Raw genomic sequence first — 23,186 nt, 5'->3', positions numbered from 1 at the left:
AGAAGTTTATCTTTGTCCATTTTTTTATTCACAAGAAAGCAAAAATACGTTTTTTATATTTTTTTAAATATCTAACTGACGTTTTTTATACCTAGTCATCATTTCCGTCATCCCTATTTTCCTTTTACTAGTAGTTGAGTAAGTCATAGACGTGCAAATCGCATAATTATGTATTGAACCGTAAACTTCGTACTTCACACGGATGCAAGTTTAAAAACCTCTTGACCTTTTGTTTATTGATTACTTCTTAATTAGCTGTAGTAATATCTACGTGATAATGTACCAACGTACTTACTACCACGACCTCTAATGACACGTTTTCATATTTTCATGATTTCGTTATCTATTAATCCACAGCGTAATAGTTATAGCAATAAGTTCATTATCATTAGTTTCAACGAAGCCAGGTCGAATGTGAAGTCTAAATGGTTTATCGGAATCGCTAGCCTATTGCTTTCTTGACAGTCTCTTTCCTTCCACAGGACTAGGGCCTCAATGATGCTTACCTTACCGATGAATTAATGGAAATTGGATTAAATTGGCACTATGTGAATTATTCTTAGCATTTTGCCAACACAATTATTGGAAATTCATAACGCGGCGGAACACTCACGGTCAGTACAATGAATTTCCTAATAGTTTTAAATTTAATCCGATTGTCATTTACACATTGGCTATTGCAAATAGCGAAATCGGGGCATTGTTTGCAAAGTCTTATTATAAAGATTATTATGCTATAGGTACCTCTTTTGCATAGTAACAGTTGATCAACACAAATAATTTTAAGTCTTTATTAAAGACAATTTTTTATTTTGGCATGAGACAAAAATAGAAGAGTAGTGTGTTATGAAAAAAGTAAAATATTACTTAATTAATTCGTTGACACGTTTAAAAAAATATTTTTGGATCTGACAGTTAATTTATAAGTTAGACGTAATCTTAAAAGTTATTAGCCTAATTGTAATTAAGAAGTGGACTTAACAATTAACAGAGAACAATTATCTTAGACACAAGTATCTGACTTACAGATACAAGATACGCGTTTAAATCTCGTACCTTAAATAAAACATTAAAGTAACTTGCATTTTGTATCTCAGATACTTGTATCTGTACTGTGTATTTGGTACATCTTTGACAACTATACTTATACATAGGGCCAACTGCTGTACCACATTTACAAACTATTTACTTTTACTTTAAAGGCTACATTCTACAGAGCTGTCTACTTGCAATGCGTGTGACATGAGTATTATAAGCAAATCATTATGAACCTTACCTAGTAGTTCATAAAGTCTGTTTTTTCCTCTAATTAAAACGATAGAACTACACAACAGAGAAACACTGATAACTTCAAAATACGGCTTGAGGTATTTAGAATGTAAATATCTATCTATACAAAAATAATGTGTACTATTGAGCTAATTAGGCGGAGACAAAGAAGGTCTCGTATGAAATGGCGAGAGACGTCATAGGCCGGACAGAGTGAAATAAAGCATAGTAGGCTTTTGCTCTGCAGTATTAGATAGTTATAAAAAAGTGCTTAACATGAAATAGTATTATTCCGGAAATCATAATAGGTTTGTTGCCTCATGTCACCATTTGTAAAAATAACTTTTAATTTAAATATTACTCCGTGCAAGGGTCCGAAATATATAAACTTCAATAAATATTAATAGAGGATTGCTGTAAAAATTCAACTGAAACCCTTACTTTTTTCTCTTGCTTGAAAACACCGTCTGCCATGGTTCTACGTCACCAATATTGTAAAAAACATAATGTCAAACGCTAGTTTCAGGTTATTCGTGGTCTTTCATTTAAACGCCTTGATAATTATTTATTTCACGTAAAAATACACAGAAATACACAGCAGTTCCACTGGACAGAGTTACGGGATCTCTTTTGACCAGGTGTTTCGCATATTCTCATCAGTGGGTACTTTAATCCACAACTTTTCTGGGTTCTGTATTGATGTATTCTTACATTCCCGCACGATACAATAGTGGTAATTACTATATTTATCATGTAATCCTTTCGAAGATATGGTTTTGAATTCCGATAAAAAGTATATGACAGTCACGCGTAGTGTTTACAAGAATAGTCACTTCACGGCACAGATAATTAATAGACCATCGTGGCGGACGGCGTTTTTGACAGCATAGCGAAAATAAATTTTAAAATTTAAAATATATTAGGATAGGTGCTTCAGATTTTTTTTTATGGTGTTATATAATAGTAATGAACCGTTCTATCAAATAATAAAAGTAGTGGCAACTAGCCTATTATCTTTTGGTCACATTATCCAGTTCATTCACTTACTATAAGTGTGGAGCACAGTTGCCGTAGCTGATGCTTTTTTGCGCTCACATTACGATTTTTTTTTTGCAGCTAGAACAATACTCAAAAAGCAAAGTACTATATTCTATCCTGTATAATTTAAAGCACGATAAAATTCACAGTACACTGCACTTCAGAGTTTTCTGGGAAGTTCAATATTACTCATTGAGAAATTCAACCTTAAGACATTATAAATAAAGACGGGATTTATGTCAAAGAGTTTCTACTCCATGTGTAGTCCGGTGTCATTGTGAGCTGACCACTTGCACGGCCTTCATGCCTTCACTCAGAGGGCACTGGTCTGAGGGGGACGGCTCTACTTTGTCAGTGTCTGTCGCTTTGCTGAGGATCTCGTAATGGGCTGCATCTTCTTTCGAAGGACTGGTCTCGTCTAAACTGTACCTGTTGATGAAAATAACAAGGTCAAAACATTTATCTTTTTTTTTTAACTTAGTACCGTTTTTTTTTCTGTACGTAGGGTTGTGTCATAACGAAAAAAGGACGGAGTTCATTAGTTCGAAAAGTACTGTGTTTGGACGACCGTTTGGGTCCATGAGGTCATAAAGTTTGAGTGTTACCATGCACTGTAGTAGATTATTTAATTCGGTTCACTTTTCAGTTCATTATCATCTGTGGCCTCTGACATCTATGACGGATGATTGAAATAGCAGCCATGTTAGATTTTTTCATTGTGACCCTTCGCTGATTTCTAACAGAGCCTATACGGGAGTGTCAACATTTTTACAGTCACTGTTTAGATAATATAAAAAAAAATCCTTAAAAGATTTTTATCCAAAGTTAGCTTTTCACAGGGTATTTGACTAAATAAACCTGAAAAACCTGACGGACTAAACAGTTTTTTGTCTTATACCCTATTGCAATAATATGTTTCCTTAATAATAACTTTGGGAGTCTTACCCGCATGCTCTGAAGAACGCTGAGGCGGCGGGGTTATGCGTGAGCGCGGTGAGTCGCACGCAGCGCATGCGCGTGGCGAGCGCGAGCCGCTCCAGCACGCCCAGCACGCGCTGCCCGAGCCCGCGGCGGCGACCCTCGCTCTCCACCTGCACCTCGTAGCTGGAACAAGGCGGATGATTCGTCAGACAACCGTAACAGAACAAGATACTGGTATCTTAGGTTTACGTGAATGTTAGACATTGAAATAAAACTACTTTTACGGATTTTATCAATCTTGTTCTTTGAAATTAAAGTAGTAGTAGTAGATTTATTAATTGAGATTCACTTGGAAATCGGATTTCTATCATTTTGCCTCCACCAATTTTCTCATGAAACAAAGCTCACTTATAAAACAATAGAGCTCAGGTTAAATCATCAATATTATATCTCAGCTTTTTCATTTGGGTCCCCACTCGACTTTATTTGAAGACGTTCGGTTATTCTTTCCCACTTTCACTTCCACAACTTTTAAAAGGCTCGATCGATTTTTATTAAATCGAACATGTCCAAGAACACTTGCGAATAATTGACTTTTTATTCAAAACAGACTAAATTGAAACTCAATATCTTCGGGAGCTTTTTCGCAACACGCAGACGGACAGACACGTCAAACGTTTAACACCCTATTGGCGTTGGGGTGTAAATAAAACTTTTGTCGAAAGCTTTGATTAACATGAGACAAAATATGCAACATTTATTATTTTGTTTGTAGTGATGATTTTGGAGAAAAAATAGAAAAAATAGAAAAAAATAAAAGTATGCTTATCAGGAATATCGTGCAGTGACAGTAAATGACATGATTAATTAACTATTACGCAATACAATACAGAAGCAGCAGCTTTAATTGCATACGTCAAACTCGAGACCGAGATAAATGAATCACTTCGACGACGAGTGATCGGATTGAATGTATCGTATCAATGGCACCACTGCAGGATGACCTTACCGAGGGTTACTCAAATGTAACAACCCTGTCATACCTACTCTGTCCAATTAACAGATAAGGATTATGCGTTCTTTGACAATACCGATTAATTAAGTGTACTCAGAAAAATAATGATCACCTCTGATAAATAATCTGAATGTTCTGCTTAATTGAACTGATTATGCATTGAAGTTTTAATTGACAATACTTTCGTGCGTAGATAAAGTGACACGAGTTTTGTAGATGCACATTTTTGACACGTGACAAAAATCCCCGCAGTAAACGCACCATTTACCTATATCAGACAACAAAATGACCTCATTCATTTGATTTGACATAACTTTTTATTACTTAGGTACCTATGTAGCCTGTCATAGGTTAAATTTTCTATTGGGTTATTTATATTACTCAATTTATTTCTATATCTTTCCGTTTTAGGTACTTTAGTTTTATTGGTATGTGTCAGTCAATATTATTTTAGTATACACAGTTAATATTATTATTTCTTTTTGAAGCAGCTCGTGTCATACGTCAGGAAACCAAGATAAGAAAATCTCGCGGGATGTATTTTCCAATTAAAAGATGGCGATCGCGATAACAGAATAACCCCTTATCGAGATCGTTGGACCGTATTCTATGGAATGTCAGTTACTAACGACGGATTAACTTAACTTTCAAAATTAAAACGGTAAATAAAAACTCTTTATATGGATTCTGTTTGAAGTTCTGCATTCATTCATATGAATTTCTGAACCGGATCAGTCCTGACGATGATAATGCAACGACAATATTGTATATACCTAAATGATGTCACTACTTTCTACTAGATCGATAGTAATGAAGCTTACTTAGTAGTACGTTCGAGGCAATGGCCTGAGTTTGCAAGTAAACAACGAGATTAAGAAGACCTAGGACATATTTAAATTTAACATAACATATTTGCACTAAGAAAGCAATGGTCAATGAAAAAGGTCCTCTTGCGGTTAAAAAAACACCTGCGTAGGCATAGATGTATGGTAATGTTGAACACATCATACTAGAAAATTACAGTTCTGATCTAATTATGTCAAAGCATGTGCAAGAGATATAAAATCCCCTCTTCGAGGCCGAATCTTTTGTCTCCGAAAAACGCAGAAAAGGGTTTAGGGGAAATTTTATTCTCATTTTATTTGTAACAACAATTTGAATTTTGCGACTTTTAAGTATTGATACAACTTTCTAGAATTTCCTAATGTTGAACGCGTAGTTAAGTAATGTTTAACAGATTTTATACTATGTATAAGGGAAGTCAGATTTTACTTTTTTTATATATAGGTGACCTACACATAAAAACTAATGTTATTTTTGCCAAAAACATTTGCCGAGTAAAAGAAGATCTAATAGTGATAGATTAAAATACAGAAATGTACGTTAAAAATCTAGTTAGAGAATAAGAAATAGTCGGCGAACGTAAAACCATTTAAACCATTGATTACTTCCTAAGACAAGTGAAGATGTAGCAGAAGGTAAGGTTCGTTTTAAACTGACATGGAAAATTCGAAAACCTGACAAATAATTGACTATTTTGGTTTTTACTGGTTATTTTTAGAAAGGACAGGTATGGTTGTAGACGTGGTCAACGACTATGAAATTTGCTACGAACTGTGATCACGATGACCACGCCAATTACAGTGAACGTGTTTTTGCGATTAGAAATCTAGTTTAAGGCAATAAATAATCGGTATCAAGTAAAAATATGAAATTGGTTTCATTGGTTATATTCCAAGGCATCTTTGACCCCTTTTTATTTGTGTTTGTGTTTTACTTCTCTTCGATTATAAATTATTAATTCTGAGCAAGTGGGTTCGCTCGAACAAATTAAAGTAAGCCCTTCGTTTACATAGTTTAAAAATAAATCAATTGCATTACTTATAAAAATATAGTAAAACGAAGCTATTTAGAAGAGAATATAGGTTACCTTCATAACTTAATTCACAATGAAAGTCTGCATTACATTGCGTGCAAGTTCGCTTTTAGCTGCCGTTTTGCCCCATGAAGGTTAATAGATGTTCGACGAAATCAACGCACTAGTAACACAAATGACACACAATGCACCACGATAATAATTAATAAACATAATATAGATACAAAATGTACCTGTGACCTGTCCGTACCAATGGACATTCACTAATCAATTAATTGCAGGCAACTAAATGTTTTCCGAACTGCTGCACTATAACTAGTTCGAACCGGTTTAAATCAAGAACCACATCAAAATTATATGCACTATGATCTTCACTACGATGCACATAAATCATTTGAAACAAGCTCTTTTCTAACTGACCGTAGATGACTTATTCGCCGGAAAACAAATCCATAATGAGAATGTTAGTGAAAGAAAGTTTTCTTAGGAAGAGGGCAGCGGCAAGGAGCACGGCTGTCAGATAGGAGATACCCGTGCTGTTATCGGGGGTGACGTAAGCGTGTGTCAGTATAGTAGGGAGTTCGGCGGTTTCAGGCTAGACGGGTCGCAAACCGAGTCGAGCAGTAGAGAGATGAGGGCGCGGCTGCTTTGCCTGGTGTTCCTTCTGGCGGCGTCGGCGCGCGCCGCTCGCCTGCTCGCCGTGCTGCCCACCAACACCAAGAGCCACCACGCCATGTACGGCCGCCTGCTCGAGGCCCTGGCCTGGCGGGACCACCAACTTACTGTCATCACGCATTTCCCCATGGTATGTAATTATTGAGGTATAATTTAATATTATTTTCTCACCTCATTGTTACCCAAGATATATTCAAATACTTACCTCTATTATCAGGTCACCCATTAATATTATATTTGGTAAAGTATTCATTAAAAATGTTAAACCAACCTATCGAATTTACGCTTGAGAATTTAAGACTAAAACGATATATCGTTTTAGTCTAAGTATAAATATTTTCTAAATAATGCCGTGGTTAATCACCTTACACTTAAAAAATCCTGCACAATCAATGAATGAATTCAAAACATAATTTGTAGGTTTTTTGTGTCTAAATTAGAGTAAGGGAGTAAGAACATAAGAATTCCGTTTTACAAGATTACAAGTGATATGCCAAGTTATTCGGCTAGTGCACCTTTCTTGTAATACTCTAACCTTACACAAACTTTTTGCCAAATCTTATTCGGAACTTTTGACCGAAAGCTGACCGCTTTCTATCTTACCGAACTGCCCAAGACTATATTACAATAATTTTACTAGGAATGTAAATCTTGTCATAAATTCCGGGAAGTTACATTTAATAACTATGTATGTTTAATTAGAGACAAATTGATTGCTAAGATATGCAGTTACATCACAATTTGTAACGCATTTTCCTCATAACATTCTTGTAATAACTCATGATGAGTTCAAGAACTCAACGCACTTATTTTATCACAAGATATACCTATTCGAAGACATTTTTACTTGTAGAGAAAAACTTACCGGGGTATAGTTAAGGTTAAATCTGAGGTGTTAAAGTCACGCTCAAAAATTACTATTTAATCACTTACATCATGTAATTAACTTATACGATTAACGTGAGCAATGATAGTTTTAAATAGAGATAGAGAATATGCAAAAGATCCATTCCTTAATACATATTCATAACATTTATCGTGATGAAAATCGTGTTGACCGGTACCAAAAAGGTCTTATTATTGTTTTATTTTTTCTATCACACGAATCAGGTTGATAATCGTGTTTTTGCTAAGGGTTGAAATAATAAGGGTCAATGTTCAGCAGGTGATATCTCAAAGCTGATAAGTATTCGTAACATAAAGAGTTGACAATCGGTCACATAGATACTGAGTGCATTCGGAATAATTAAGATGAAGTACACGCGGTCATTAGCAAGAAAACGGATTATGTTCCGACGTAGGTGAGTTTGGGGACAAAGATAATAGAAATGTTTATGAAAAGAAATGACTTTTGCCCTGTCAAGCCGAAGAAATCACTAAAACGCAATCTTTATGTTTGTGCGCTTATTAACATAATTCTAGTTAATATGATCTTCTACAGATTATCATAAAATTAGTTTTCTAAGAGGGTAAATATTTGTTTAAAGATTATGTGGGACTTTGATTATTTATGAGGGAATTAAATAAGTAAAAGTATAAAATTTCTGGATTCAACATAACTAGCTGGTATGTGCTCAATTTGTTAGGCGCTGCGTTAGTAATAGGGTACCATTTTTACCTCTATTACCGAGGCACCGCTCCTGCCCGTCTGCCATCACGCTGTATGAACCGTGATAGCTCAGATCATCAGAGACCAAAATAGAGATCAGAGAGAGAAAATTACTCTTACGGTCATCATTTGTTGGATAAGCCCACAAATTTATTTGCCACACCTACCGACTTGGTTTTCTTTTTTAGCCTGTTTGTACGCAACATTCAGAATTACAATCTGACTCGAACATGCTCGCTTATTCGTTGTAAAAAACGTAGATAACGAAAACTTTAACTTTGTACTTTTTTTAAAACGTAGCTACCTACGTAATTTATTTATTTGGGACAGTTACAAACAGTTACATAAAAGTGTCTTAACTAATAAATCTTAGTATCTAAAGTTAATGGTGTATGTGAAACTCACAGTTATAGTAGTAGATACAACGTCAACTATAAACGATGTTCAAGTCTATCTGCCGCACGAAAGCAATTTACTTTTTAATGTCTCATGGAACTAACGAAACTAGGTTTTTTTATCTAGTCCCCTCTGTCAGGTCTGTCCGTACAGGCCTCAGCCTAACCCAAATCATTCCAACGATCTCTAAAAATGACTACGAAATAAGTAAGCTTTATATAAGCAAGCTTCACATAAAATAAAAGCCAATTTGACTCGGACTCAAACAGTGGTAGTTTATAATTTGATCAAGTGACAGGTGTATTATAGGTGTCGCAGACAATCGAGTATTTAGCGCCATAATTTCATTTCTCACCAAACATTCATATTTATATTCAAATCAAGTCCTTAATTCGCACTGTATTATCAAAATGTCTGAAAATATTGAACTTTCAATAACAAACATGCACTCGTGAATAACCAATGTCTCGGTCAGATAATGGAAAAAAATATACATCAACAATAAAGCTGTAGAAAAAATATATTTTGTTTATGTCGTATGTATTATCGAGTGATATCGGAGTCGCGTGGCGCGTCTACCGACGTATTAATGTGTAAACGGAAGATAAGTTTAAGCAGGAGCAGACATACAAATTACATTGTAAAGAATCTAAAAATATCCATTAGTCACTATCATCATAATCATCATCATCCATAGCCTTTGTCCTCCCACTGCTGGGCATAGGCCTTCTCTTTCTAGTGCCAATTTCACCTAGATTCGACCCGTTGGTCACTATGCTGTCTATGCCTAAAAACATTACTCCAAATACAATTACCACTAGGAATAATTTGTAACTATCTCATTTTCCAGAAAAACCCACTACCCAACGTGCAACAAATAAGTCTAGCAGGAACCATACCCGAAATAACGAATAATCTCACAAAACAACACAATTCTATTAAACCGGATTTTATCACGAACTTGGAACAGATAATGAAAGAATGCGTCCATGCGTGTGAAACTGTTTCTCGAGTGCCAGCTGTTAAAGCATTGTTTAATTCGACAGAGGCTTTTGACCTTATCATTGTGGAAGTCTTCGGAAGCGATTGTTTTCTTCCTCTCGGCAAGAAGTATGGAGCGCCCGTGGTCGGGTTCCTATCGAGTGTACCACTGCCGTGGGTTAACGAACAACTCGGCAACCCTGAAGCCACGGCATACGTTCCATCCTACATGGTTGGTTACGGCCAACGAATGACGCTATGGGAAAGATTTGCTAACACTATGGCGGTGATCGCAGCTAAGCTTTTATATACGTACAAATCACAAATTCCATCCCAGGTACGTAAAGATCAATATCGAAACAATGATATTTTGTCTTATAAATTGCGTTATCATAACAATAGTCTTACTTATAGGTTATAGCAGATCGGCTCTTCGGTCCGGGTCCCAAGTTGGAGTCTTTAGCTCAGAACTACAGTTTGGTGTTATCGAACAGTCACTTCAGCATAAACGAAGTGCGCCCCCTAGTGCCCGCGCTCGTCGAAGTCGGCGGGCTGCACCTAGAGGACTCTCCTGTGCTACCCCGCGTGAGTATTTATCAATAAGTAACAAATTGTATGATAATGTAAATAAATCGATGTTTATCTAGACTAGCGATTGATCAAGCTATTAAATCACCTCTAATGCTCTTTAATAACTGTCCGTATCAGTAGTCGGCGTGCGGTAGGCGAGCGTATCATTCCCAAGTCACTGGGTCACTCAGACCGCGTGTCCACACACTTATCGAGAATTGTTATTGTTCAAACAGTTAAAATATTAGCTAACGATTCTGATAATTGTGGCTGCGTTTGTTGTCCAGAGCACTTGGATCAGGCATTGAGCCTGTCAGGAAATAACAATGTTCTTTTTTACTTTTATTTCTTAAATATTGATATCGTGCTAGCGTGAACAAATGAATTCAAAGTAACGTTGCATAACTTGTAGTACAAAAAAAAATGTGCACGCTCTTTAATCTTTAATCCATCGCACTCAGAGTAACTGAATTCTTTTGGATAATTGCGTGAACACAAAGATGAAAGAGAGAGACAGCAATCGCACGCTGAGACTTTCCTCTTAATAAAATAAATAATTAATAAAGAATAAATCACGAGTAATGAACACATAAATGTAATTAACAACAGAAATAATAAAATGATGTCAGAAAAACAGCATAAATAAGTAAACAGAAAATTTAAGATAACTTTATCGATAATATGATTGTTAATAAAGTTCAGGTTAATTGCTTTTAATTAAAAGATTTAAGTGTCTGCAGTTCTGATATTGGTATACATACATACATACAAACAAAAGTCAGCTTTGCCTGGACAATATAACATAACCTACATTTTGTAATAGGGAAACCACTATCTGCCGACCTAGGACCTAAGACCCTTCGGCAACAAGATAGTGTCAAAAACATGATTCATTAACACTACGGTTATATGATTGTTATTGTCAAATTACTAGGAGATAATTAAAAAATAACCGTTCATGTTCTAATTTGAACAATGTACGACCAATATAAGGAATTCTATTGCAAGTGAGGAAGAAAAGTCATGTAGAGCGCTATCAAGCTTCCACATTCACAAAGATATTAGAACCTTAGTCAAAATTTTTAAAGAGACGTTATCTATACTAATATTATAAAGAGAAAATATTTGATTGTTTGTTTGTTGGTTTGACACGAATAGGCTTCAAAACTACTAGTCCGATTTGAAAAATTCTTATATATATTATTTTATATTAATATTATTTATTAATAATATTATTAGAGATAATATTATTAATATTAATATTTGTTACGGTTCCGTAAGAAAATTGCGATATTGTAGCCCAACTACGGTGTCATAACTTATATCTTCCAACCACGCGAACGAAGTCGCGGGCAACTGCTAGTTTTCTATAATGTGATATGACTTAAATAGTATTTTTTTGTTTTTGCACATCAGGACATGCAGAAGCTACTGGACGCGGCCACGGAAGGCGTTATCTACTGGAGCTTCGGATCAATGTCCAGGATCGAAACTATACCGACCGACACCCTGTCTAAGATATTTGATGTTCTGTCGGAGTTGCCACAGACTGTACTGATCAAGATGGATCGCCGCATGCTGGCCCAAAACATCACCGTGCCAGAGAACGTTTACACAATGGACTGGATACCACAACATGCAACTTTGTGTACGTAAAAAATCTCATGTTTGTAAAACAAAATGACGTCATTTCACTAAGACCCCGAGTAATAAAATTCTTCGTACTATTGCAATCACACACACGAATACGAAAACTGCATCCTTCATTCGCTTTTACGACGTTGCAATCATTGTTACTATGCGACCCTTCGGGTGCCTTCGGAATTGTTTGTTCTAGCAAGACAACGAACATTACACAAATCACTGTGAACACTTTCATCGTGACTTGTGTTATCAAACAACAATTATTTTTATGTCATAGGTCATCCGAACGTAAAGCTGTTTATATCTCACGGTGGTCTGCTTGGCACGCAAGAGGCGGTGGCTTGTGCGGTGCCTATGCTCATGGTGCCATTGTACGCTGACCAAGCTCTTAATGCACGCTCGATGGCAGACCGTGGCGTTGCAGAAATAATCAAACTCAAAGAAACCGACAAGGACACATGGAGAACACATCTTCGAGCGCTGCTCACAGATCCACAGTGCGTATTTTATTAGAATTATTTCGGCCCATATTTGTCAAACAATGTTTCTTATTTAACATCCGAAATTTCGGTGCTGAAAAATATATCTAGATTAAATCCGTCCAAAAAATCATTTAGTCAGTTTCTTCTTGGATAATGTAGAACTCACTTATAGAGTAGTTATTTTTACCGAAGAATATTTCAAAATATTTGTGGAAGTCATGATTTTTAAATTGTTATTATTCCAATAGTTTTCCTTGAACGCCTACGTACGTTTTGTAGTTAATTTTTTTTGGCTCTTACCGAACAATAAATATGATCGGAGAGAGTAATTCTCGCGTCAGATAATATAATGGATTTTTAATGTAATTTACAATATAGTTATAATTACAAAGTCCTACCAGACGCGAGGCTTCGATGATGCGAGACAATGGTGATGCATGTCGGACTAGATAACCTCCACTGACATAATTGTAGATAATATAACTGGCCAGACTGCGTCCATTATCGTCGCCTATTCAAGTCGGTACAGCTAACAGGAATTGTAATAATTACCTGCATATTTTGAGCAACTCATGCAAGCAGAATTTTAGCTATTGGGAGTTTTAGGAATTTTAGTAATAATCTTATCTTATCGAAATTCATTCTTGTTGTTATGTAAACAAAAAGCTTGTTAAACATACCTAGCATGGCGATAAATACTTGTATTCAAGAATATTACTAGCCCTACACTAAATAACATTTTTTTCACTGATTAATAGTAAAAAGAACCTAGATTGTGAGTTTGTGGTCGACTATTTGATTGCAGTTTTCCAAATTCGATATTTAAACAAGGCACGATAAAAAAGCTAATTTGAAAATTTCTGTTACAGATACAAAACCAATGCTATAGAATTAAGAAACATATTCTTAGACCGGCCAATGAAGCCATTGGATATGGGAGTGTACTGGATAGAGTATGTTCTGAGACACAAAGGGGCGCAGCACCTGCGGTCGCCGGCGCTCGACCTCAGCCTGCCGCAGTACTTGCTCCTAGACGTCATAGCTCTCAGCACAGCTATGGCGCTCCTCACGATATTCATACTACACAAGCTCTTCAGATACCTCTGCACAAGGTGTATCAAATGGTGGCCAAAAGAAAAACTAGTCTTCGAAAAAAGACTACTCAAGAGGAACATTAGCTTTTTTCTGTGTATATTGTGGAAGTATAAAGTGAAACCTAATTAATGAGTGCTATGAAAATAGATTGAAAGAACTCAATGTATTATGTAGGTTTAAATGTTATTTTGTAAGATATTTATAAATGAATTTGAACTGACTCACAGTTACTGACAACTCTTGATCTAAGATTTGCAACTGTCGAAGCGAGAAGTAAATAGGCGCAGTGTCGTGCGCTATCTCGCCTTTCAAATAGCAACAGTCCTTGAAGAACTCTTAATACAGGCACTGTTTACTGATTACTTTAAAAAGTTTTAAGACTTATAGGCATTATTATTATTGTCATCAAGGCAGGGTACAACAATAAATTGTTACTTTGATAGATGAAATAAATAAACTGAGAAGTTATTTCATATAAAATGGTGATTATAATTCAAGTAGTTTTATTTTCCCTGTCCAAATTCCTAAATAACTCAATTAAGATACAATAACATTTTGTAGACCTTCAATTGTTTTCATATTTCTGTTTTTGTTCTGTTAGAGAAATGTTGTTATCTCACCCTTTTTGACTAGAAATATGATAATAATGTAGATGTAAAATTTCTTGCAAATTGTACTTGTTTAGGCATAACTTACATAATTAGTAAAATAAATGGATAACTTACCAATAAAGAACTGGATCTCCAAAATCCATATCAAATCGGAAATGTGAGAATGCTAGTAGGGTGCCTGATTTTTCTCTAGCAATAAGGTACCAAGCCCCATCATCTGTCATTTCTTCAACCTTTTTGTCCTTGTTCCAACCCCAAGCACAGGTTTCATATCTGGAAGAAGGCACAAACAAACATATTATATTTGTTTTTAATATTAATTTTGTGAAACTGGATGAAGAGTTTCAAGGGATGAATAGAATAAGTTTTTGTGTGGTTGCATGAGTGTTTATGCATAAAAACTGCTTTAATAGTAATTATATGGTAATTATTTTATTTTATCTCCTAAAAAATTAAAATGGCCTATATTCACTGTAGTGACAGAACCTTTCTCTTTTAGGGTCTCACAAATAAATTGTCAAAAAGTTACTTAGTTTTAAGTAAGTAAGTATTATTTGTCTCAGTCTAGTTGATGTAGTATGTTTGTGTAAATAGGTTATACAATATCCCTACTTTTTAGCTAATGATAACTATTGATGGATAAGGAGAGAAGGTTAGCATTCATTCATAGCTTTACATGTTTATGTTAATACAACTAGACATAGTTTGCAAGCGCCAAACCGTACAAAGAGATAAATTATTTTATATGCTTGTGCATTGTGCATAATAAAATTAGATACAAACAGTTTCTTCATATTCCTCTCAGTCAAGTCTATCGCCCACTGCAGCACGTTCTTTTCAAGATCAGTGACGCGTTGAATGTACATTTCTACTTCGAGATCGTTGTTTCGGTAAACTAAAAGTTCTTTACATAAAGAAGCTATGTCTTTCAGTTTATTAGCATTAGTGACGTGTGCCATAGCATCTGCAATTCGACGTTGCTCCAGCTTTCTCGCCTGACGTTTTTCTTTATTCTTGTTAGCATTATCTTGCGTTTTTTTCTGCAAATTACAAACAATAACAGTTATCGTAATGTATGACATGACATCCATGCTAAACTAAATACTGACATTGATTATATGGGTACAGTAAATACTTACGCCCATTTTCGACTACAGCTTGATAGCAAAACGATTTAATTAACAAGATTTTGATTTATTTATAATTTTCGGCGGGAACCAGAAGAGAAAAACGCGTTTTTTGACACAGGCTTTGTTGTTTTACTAAATGTCATTGTCAAGTTATGAAAAACAGAGTATACAAAAAAAGTTATTTAAATCATCAACTTCGATTCAGAAAACAATTCGTGTGAATAGAGGTACAATATAATTATGTGAAACCATTTATGTTATTTAGTGATAACTGTTTAATTAAAATGCATAGGACTGCGGCGGCGTCATCTAGTATCAGTATATTTTGTACACTGAGTATATTTTTCTAATTTTATTCAATTATTTTTACAAACCTGAAGGTAAATCAATGGAAAAAATAATTTTTTTAGTGTGGTAGTAATTCGTTACGCGAAATTAGGTACGAGTAAGGTACCTAATTTTTAAGGTTTCTACGAATAACATTATTAAACATTTATCTTATGAATAAGTTGAAACTAAATCATTTTTTTGTTATGGCAGCCCCTGTCTGAGAATACCTGGCCGGCAAATTTGAAAATAAACCATTACGTGTGCGAAAAATCAATACGCCGATGATATCTTTGATTTGCGTACTATGTACTACGAACTAAGTCTATTATTGTAATTTATTGCTAAGGAATGTGTTAATAAGTTTATTTTAGTCAGGTTAACTCTATCATCACACGTGGAGTCCTGAAAAGTACAACTATTGAAATTTCTGGCTAGTTGCCAATTTTACATCTGTCAAAGTAGTTTCAGCTTCAATAAGTATATGAACGGTGCGGTTCGAGTGCGCTCGGTTACCAGAGCTATATTCAATTGCCAATACTATCATAATACAATCAGAAACATGCGTTTTATTAAACTATCACAAACGGACGACATAATGCCCACCGTGGGCTTAGGGACATGGCAGGTATTGTACATTTACTGTGTCATTAAAAATTTGTTTCCCAGTATATGATTGAAAAAAATAATTAGGTAACTTGTATCTTCTAGGCTGAATCAAACATTGTAGAGTACGTCGTTTATAGAGCCTTGGAACTGGGATACAGGCACATTGATACAGCATTTAATTACAATAATGAAGAACCAATTGGGAAAGCTATTACAAAGTGGATTAACGATGGGAAAGGTTCCAGATCTGATGTGTTTGTTACGACCAAGGTGAGCATAAAAACATTAATAATTGTTTATTAAATTATAAGGCAAAATGTTCATGTCTTAATATATTTTTCAGTTACCTCATGTTGGAAACAGAGCTTCTGATGTTAACAAATTTGTTGATCTCCAACTTAATCGACTTGGTCTGAGCTATATAGACTTATACCTAATACATGTACCATTTACTTTTAAATGTGACCCTAAGACACTCACCCCAGTTGTGAAGAGAGATGGAGAATACGAGCTAGATACAACAACGGATCATGTTGAAATATGGAAGGTATTTCGTTTTAGAACAGCTGGATTTTTTTAACAGAATTTTTCTTCACTTTTAAATAAATACTCATCATCATCTTTGATTTTACTATTTTTTTTTCACTTTGAAATTAATAGTTTTGATCATCTTGTAATTATATTTTTCTAGAAACTGGAAGAATGCCAACAAGCAGGACTTATTCGTAACATTGGTTTGTCTAATTTTAATCAGGAACAAATACAAAATATTATAAACTACGCCACATTCAAGCCTCAAGTATTGCAAGTTGAACTCCATGCTTATTTCCAGCAATACGAACTGCGTAAATTTTGCGCTAAGCATGGTATCGTAGTGACAGCTTATGCACCTCTTGGTAGTCCAGGAGCAAAGGATCATTTCGTGAATAAATACAAGTATAAGTATGTACGAAGAAAAAACAGTTTAGTCTAAAGAAACTTGTGTTATCAGATTAACCTAATTTTCTTTGTTTTCAGCCCTAGCGTCTTTCCCGATTTATTTTCTTTGCCAGCAGTGCAAGAAATGTCAATCAAGTATGGAAAAACTCCTGCTCAAGTCTTACTTCACTTTTTAGTTCAACAAAAAATTGTTGTAATACCAAAAAGTACAAATACTCCAAGGCTCAAGGTAAATAATTTGATCTATTAATATCATGGACTAATACATTTGCGTAAAGTATTGGTTGAAAATAATTACATATAGGTATATTGATTTGTTAAATTAAATCATATGAAAATGTTTGCTTTCAGGAAAATATTGATATTTATGATTTTGAGATATCTAAAGATGATATGGAAATTTTAATTAAGCTGGATAAAGGAGAAAAGGGAAGAATTTTTAACTTTTTGTTTTGGAAAGGTGTGGAGAATCATCCTGAATATCCATTCAAGCATTTGGTCGACGCTAAGGAAGGCGAAGCTTGAAAGGGATTTAAAATTATTATTTTAGCTGTAATTTTAGTTAATCAATGATTCTAGTCAAGCAAGTACCTCCTGTTTTTAAGTCAATATCACGCCTTTTTACGTCTGTTATTCTTCTGTACACTTGTAACTACGAATTGTGTTTACGCATTAGTTTACGATAGTGAATTATTTATTGAATATGTATGCACACTCAAGTGCTATAACAAACACTTAGCCTTAACACCAACATGTGTAATAATCAGTAAAACTGATTTCCTTTAAATGCTTAAAGCAAAGGACCATTGACGTGTGATCTCTGGTAATATAATAAAAATAAATACAATTACGAACATTCTTTTTATTTCAGTTGAAATTAACTCTTATATTAAAACATGATTAAAAAAGTTGTAAATAGAAAGGAGTTATGAGAGTCTGTAAAGCATTTTCCTTTGCAGCCTATGTTGTAATTCTCCGCGCCTAATCATAGTGTGTATAACTTTGAGAATTGCTCTCTCTGGGTATTTTTGTTTTAGGAAATCATGAATTATAGTTTGTTCAGATACTTGAGAACCAACGGCGAACCTGCGCTTCAACTGTTTCTCAATGCGCGAGAGCATTTCATGGTCTTCTTCTGATGTGAAGCCTTCTGCACCTGAAATTTATATTAACGAATATAAATATCACCCATTTTACTTCTTCATTCAACAGAAGTAACAAAAATTAATTTCAACTAGCTTACCAGCTAAGCTGCCCGTCATAGCTGCGTCTAATGTCGACACTTGGAACAAACGTAGTGATTCAGTCACGTGTGATTCTGTTGCAAATGGCTGCAATTGCATCTTAGCTAGAGATTCGGAGATGCGAACGATGGCTTCGAGTTGCCTGAAATTATAAAAGGTCAATAAATCATTTGCACTACACTAAAGAACAACAACGTGAAGTAATGGAGTGAACTTTTGGTAGCTTTTTGGAGCCAATACTTGGTTAAATTCATACTTTATAATACTAATGTATGTAGTTGTAGGCTACCTCACTGTGATAGGGATAGAGAGACGCTTGTCGACTTGTCTCTCGTGCTGCGAGGCGCCCGTCCTCATGAGCACATAACGGGCTCGGAGTCGCTCTGCTGCAGTCGCTGACAACCTTGGACCGCAGCGAGTGCGGCAGTAAGCAGAGTAACGCCGAAGCAACGCCAGAGGAAGCTCACCGGCCGCTGTCTCACGCTCCACACTATCACCACCCATGTGTACTGATATGATGTGCTTAGCTAGTGTCTAGAATGATAAGTAAAATAGGCATTTTGTCATATTTTGCCTAAGTTTTATTTGAGCTTTAGGAATAGACTAGTTTCTAGAGTACTTACAATATCTCTGTTTTGATCATGTTCATCTTTAACTATGAAGATCATGTCAAATCTTGATAAAATAGTTGGCATGAAGTCAATATTGTCGTCAGCCTTGGTGTCATCCCATCGGCCGAACACTGAATTGGCTGCAGCAAGTACTGAGCAACGGGAGTTCAAAGTTGTAGTTATGCCAGCCTGGAAGAATAAAAGAAATCGTTTTTAAGTAAATTACGAGAAAAGTTCAAACTTTCCTAAAACCATTACTAAACTTACCTTTGCAATGGAAATGGTTTGTTGTTCCATGGCTTCATGGATAGCAACTCTGTCGTCCTCCCGCATTTTGTCAAACTCATCGATACAGACAACACCGCCATCAGCCAGAACCATGGCGCCGCCTTCCATCACGAAGTTACGCTGCGAAGATTTTAATAATATGATTCCATGGATACATGAACTCTTTGTGCATATATTTTTTCTTAAATGAGGAAATAAAGATTTTCTGAGTAGTGTATAGCACTTACACTGCCGGGATCCCTGATGACTGAAGCCGTGAGACCAGCTGCACTGGAACCTTTGCCTGAGGTGTATACTCCAATGGGGGCGACTTTTTCCACAAACTTTAACAGTTGCGACTTAGCTGTACCAGGGTCACCCAGTAGTAGAATATTAATGTCTCCTCGACGGGTCAGCCCATCTGGTAATCTTTTACGGGAACCTGAGAAGAAAAAAAATATTATTTCCTTTCATAGAGAGTAATTTAATTGAAATCGACTTCATGCTCCTTGGAATATGACATAATTTGGAAGTCACAAAGGACTTACCACCAAACAATAAACAGGCGATAGCTTTCTTCATATCAATGGCACCAAACACACTGGGTGCTATAGATTTGGCGATGCGATCGTATATGTCTGGTGAGGCTGCTAGCCTGCGGAACTGTTCCTCTTCTTCAGCAGTGAAGGGCCGCAGACCGCCTGTGACGCCTTCTTCGGCGGTCAGACCGACGGCGCGCAGATACGAGGAACGTACACCCACTGAACCCTTGTCACGGCCTTCTCGCTGAAATTGGTAGAAAATTAAATTATTTTTGGGTTATGATGGTAAGGAAATAATATGCATCCTAACAATATTGAGAGATGGATTAGAACAGCTGGACTTTATATAGACCTTAATTTTTTTTAATGATTTTATATGTTTCAATATTTTCTACAAATTTATTGTTTGAATGAATTGTATTCATAACATAATACTGAATTAACGAGTATGTATCACAGAAACCACACGTCTCTTGAAAGCATCCTAATAGTATACTTACACCAATGTTGGCAATTTTCTTTATGGAGTAGATGCCAAGTACAGTCACCCTCGCGCCTGGAGCTACACGCTCGCACAGAACGCGTTCACAGTAGACTGTCAAATGTCGAGGCATTTCTCCCTGAGGAATACTCTCTGGCGCTTCTTGTAGTTTCAGTACCTATATGAAAAAATATTATAATGAGGATATGTACTAGGAGAAAAATATAGATGCCTACTATTATTATAATGTATTTTACATAGATACCTCTATGTATTTTAGTGCTATAGTTTATTTATTATACCTAAGCTTTAAAATGCAAGAATGTAAGAAATCTGAACATGAATAAGCTAGAAGAGATGTCATCTGTATTGTTTACCTGATAGTCAATGCATTTGCACTTGTCTGGAATGATGAAGTATGGGTCTAATGGACACTTTGGTCTTCCAGCTTGTTCTCTGTAAAAGGATATTAATGGAGGTGAGATAAATTTGAATTATAATTTTTAAAGAACTGTATTACAAGAAAAGCTTGTTCTATAGTGGGGTGTGTAAATATGGTCAAACTGAAAATATGTGACACTCAGATTTATAGATTACTGATCTTCCATGTGACATCAAAATTGCTGCAAACAGATGTTTAGATTTTATTTAAACTTTTTAGTACTTACGTGTTGCATTTTCTGGGCATCACATATCCTTCCAGGCCAGGCTTGACTGGCAAGTTGGGAATAATGTTACGACATGATCGGCATTGAATTGATATTTTTGTAGCTTTTGCTTTAATCCCAGAAGCTGAGATTACAATCCCAGGTATTTTAACAAGCCGAGAAACTGTTTCAGACTAAAACAAAATAACATTCAGTGAGTATTTTAAATTGATGATGATTTAAAGGGATGGTTGGCGCTCTTTGGGGGAGGCCTACGTTCAGCAGTGGACGGCGATAGGCTGAGATGATGATGATGAGTATTTTAAAATGTGTAGGTAAGTAGTGTTAAAGAGTTTTTCATTGATAAGTAATTACTCATAATAAATATATCAAAACAAATAAAACCAGTCAAATGGGAGACGAATTTGCAACTAACAACATGCAAACAGGCTGGGTACCCACAAAAAGTCAATTACAGTGTTACATTTTTACCCTTTGGGTATGGGCAGTATGGGCACCTTTAAAAGATTGAGCAGAATTCAGCAATATGAACACCAGCAAACCTAAAAACAACATAAGAACAATATACACACTTTGAGTTCCCTTAAGTTGGCAGCATGAGCATCTGAAGTCAGCAACACTTGAATATCTTCTACTTTCTCTTCTCCTTCTGGTCTGGGAGCTGTCAGCTCATCAGCAAGCTGTGTGCAACCAGAACATGTTATTGAATCCCATATTTTAGTATAGATACTTGACCTGTTGTATTGAGTATACAGGTTCAGTTTCGAATTCAAAAGCTAGATGGTAGTTCAAAGATGATAGTTGGCACAGAGAGACCAAAAACAGTAACTAAAATTTTTGTTAGCAAACAAACATATTACTGTGATTATGGTAACATGATGATCCAATGCTTGGAGAAGGTTTTTTCTGATTTAGAAAATTACAATACCTCTTTGGCTGCTTCTTCAAGTATGGGTAAGTGTTCCGTTGGTTTCTTGTATAACTTCTCAGCTAAGACTTCGTCGAAACTAGACAAATCTTCGATATTTATCTCGACCCAAAAGTTACTCAAGTTGTAGTTGCGCTTTAGAGCATCCCTATAAGAAATAAACATGTTTAATAACCAATCAGGCAACCGACGAACGCAAACTTTTGCGATTAGACTCGACTGTATAGCCTCGTTCTTTTGGGAGCGTATACTAACTCTTTATATAAGATAGTTTGCTTTGAGTTTACCTGTATTTGTAATTAAAGTTTCCCGAGTGGAACTGTCGAATGAATTCCTTGAATTTCTTCTTTACTGCTTGTAGGTTAATTTGGTCCTGCGATTCATTTTCTTCGACACCAAAATTGTCGGAAAAGAACACTCCGGGATCATCAAATCCTTCCATTTTTACAGTTTAATATGTTTATGAAAAGCAATGTATGTTTATTATGAATTTCTGCAAGGCAATGCAGCTTTACAAAATACAAAAATACAATCAACTTTCTGACAGCTTTCGATGCCGCCAGAATTTGGCGCGAAATCCTGTAACTTGTCCATACTTGTCATTGTTAATCACTTTGACAACTACGTTTAGTAAGCCATGAAGGGAATGATCCTTTTTAAAATATGTTTTCAATTTTTAAGAAATATTTTTTAACATTTGGATAATTTAAATAATTGTATCAATATTAAAACCCGTAAAACACTGATATAAATATTCGTAATAAATAAATTTCTAGTCTAAACACAAAAAACTAACCAACGCATTCTAAATTCAAATTAAAGCTGTTGTTGCTATGACAACGTTTTTGATTACAGTAAACAATTTACCTTCGTGAATAAAGTATTTCTATAACAACAATATTTTACTTTTTTATTTAAAAACAATGGTTTGATTTTGAAGCGAACAATTTAAACACTGTGAGCTGAAACAAACACCATGGGTGAAGTGAGTAGCTAAGATTTTTCCTAATACCTATCAAAATGCGTTTAGCAGAGGACGGCGATAGATTAGATTAGATTAGATAGGCCCTTAAGATAATGATTTATAATAATCCCTCTTACACCCCTCCCTCTAGTCCATTTACCTATCAAGGATTTTAGAGTTGTATCATAAGTGCTACGCTAACTACCTACCCAATTCATCATCATCGGCCTAGCCTTTTCCCAACTATGTTGGGGTCGGCTTCTAGTCTAACCGAATTCAGCTAAGTACCTACCA

General features: G+C 35.5%; 5 protein-coding genes across 5 annotated transcripts in view; 3 read left to right on the top strand and 2 right to left on the bottom strand.

The window, feature by feature from the left end:
- Positions 1–122: 122 nt before the first annotated feature.
- LOC113498728 (N-alpha-acetyltransferase 40) lies at positions 123–15,444 on the bottom strand. The gene is made up of 5 exons (XM_026878861.1): positions 15,322–15,444; positions 14,966–15,222; positions 14,297–14,455; positions 3,253–3,411; positions 123–2,736 (listed from the first exon to the last, which is right to left on the bottom strand). Exons 1-5 carry the CDS (start codon positions 15,325–15,327, stop codon positions 2,580–2,582), a joined length of 738 nt encoding a protein of 245 aa, XP_026734662.1. The 5' UTR covers positions 15,328–15,444; the 3' UTR covers positions 123–2,579.
- LOC113498724 (UDP-glucuronosyltransferase 1-7C-like) lies at positions 6,184–14,284 on the top strand. The gene is made up of 6 exons (XM_026878855.1): positions 6,184–6,924; positions 9,650–10,117; positions 10,195–10,365; positions 11,767–11,998; positions 12,272–12,491; positions 13,346–14,284. Exons 1-6 carry the CDS (start codon positions 6,751–6,753, stop codon positions 13,698–13,700), a joined length of 1,620 nt encoding a protein of 539 aa, XP_026734656.1. The 5' UTR covers positions 6,184–6,750; the 3' UTR covers positions 13,701–14,284.
- Positions 15,445–15,917: 473 nt separating the features above from the next.
- Positions 15,918–18,041, top strand: LOC113498726 (1,5-anhydro-D-fructose reductase-like). Its single transcript, XM_026878859.1, has 6 exons — positions 15,918–16,267; positions 16,351–16,518; positions 16,592–16,795; positions 16,940–17,190; positions 17,266–17,416; positions 17,539–18,041. Exons 1-6 carry the CDS (start codon positions 16,124–16,126, stop codon positions 17,710–17,712), a joined length of 1,092 nt encoding a protein of 363 aa, XP_026734660.1. The 5' UTR covers positions 15,918–16,123; the 3' UTR covers positions 17,713–18,041.
- On the bottom strand, positions 18,030–22,515 carry LOC113498723 (DNA replication licensing factor Mcm5). The gene is made up of 13 exons (XM_026878854.1): positions 22,216–22,515; positions 21,929–22,076; positions 21,573–21,680; positions 21,001–21,173; positions 20,710–20,788; positions 20,352–20,510; positions 19,858–20,095; positions 19,558–19,751; positions 19,310–19,450; positions 19,055–19,231; positions 18,721–18,965; positions 18,431–18,573; positions 18,030–18,343 (listed from the first exon to the last, which is right to left on the bottom strand). Exons 1-13 carry the CDS (start codon positions 22,368–22,370, stop codon positions 18,114–18,116), a joined length of 2,190 nt encoding a protein of 729 aa, XP_026734655.1. The 5' UTR covers positions 22,371–22,515; the 3' UTR covers positions 18,030–18,113.
- Positions 22,516–22,665: 150 nt separating this feature from the next.
- Positions 22,666–23,186, top strand: part of LOC113498719 (dynein beta chain, ciliary-like) — a 32,843-nt gene continuing 32,322 nt past the window's right edge. Inside the window, exon 1 of the mRNA XM_026878845.1 lies at positions 22,666–22,913. Coding sequence (XP_026734646.1) covers positions 22,905–22,913 — 9 coding nt within the window. The 5' untranslated portion in view covers positions 22,666–22,904. The remainder of the gene's footprint in view (positions 22,914–23,186) is intronic.

The sequence above is a fragment of the Trichoplusia ni genome, chromosome 11 (assembly GCF_003590095.1).
Source record: "Trichoplusia ni isolate ovarian cell line Hi5 chromosome 11, tn1, whole genome shotgun sequence".
NCBI classification, from domain to species: domain Eukaryota; kingdom Metazoa; phylum Arthropoda; class Insecta; order Lepidoptera; family Noctuidae; genus Trichoplusia; species Trichoplusia ni.
This window is presented reverse-complemented; position numbering and strand designations above follow the sequence as displayed.

Coding starts and splice junctions, on each gene's coding strand:
- LOC113498723 (XM_026878854.1), bottom strand. CDS start 22,370: ATGGAAGGATTTGATGATCCCGGAGTGTTCTTTTCCGACAATTTTGGT. Junction 22,077..22,215: donor AACTTTAATTACAAATACAG/GTAAACTCAAAG, acceptor TATTTCTTATAG/GGATGCTCTAAAGCGCAACT. Junction 18,966..19,054: donor ATGATCAAAACAGAGATATT/GTAAGTACTCTA, acceptor TTATCATTCTAG/ACACTAGCTAAGCACATCAT.
- LOC113498726 (XM_026878859.1), top strand. CDS start 16,124: ATGAACGGTGCGGTTCGAGTGCGCTCGGTTACCAGAGCTATATTCAAT. Junction 16,268..16,350: donor TGGGCTTAGGGACATGGCAG/GTATTGTACATT, acceptor TGTATCTTCTAG/GCTGAATCAAACATTGTAGA. Junction 17,417..17,538: donor CAAATACTCCAAGGCTCAAG/GTAAATAATTTG, acceptor GTTTGCTTTCAG/GAAAATATTGATATTTATGA.
- LOC113498728 (XM_026878861.1), bottom strand. Junction 14,456..14,965: donor GAGAGGAATATGAAGAAACT/GTTTGTATCTAA, acceptor GCCTTCTTCCAG/ATATGAAACCTGTGCTTGGG. Junction 3,412..14,296: donor GGAGATCCAGTTCTTTATTG/GTAAGTTATCCA, acceptor GCCTTGTTCCAG/CTACGAGGTGCAGGTGGAGA.
- LOC113498724 (XM_026878855.1), top strand. CDS start 6,751: ATGAGGGCGCGGCTGCTTTGCCTGGTGTTCCTTCTGGCGGCGTCGGCG. Junction 6,925..9,649: donor TCATCACGCATTTCCCCATG/GTATGTAATTAT, acceptor CTCATTTTCCAG/AAAAACCCACTACCCAACGT. Junction 12,492..13,345: donor GCGCTGCTCACAGATCCACA/GTGCGTATTTTA, acceptor TTTCTGTTACAG/ATACAAAACCAATGCTATAG.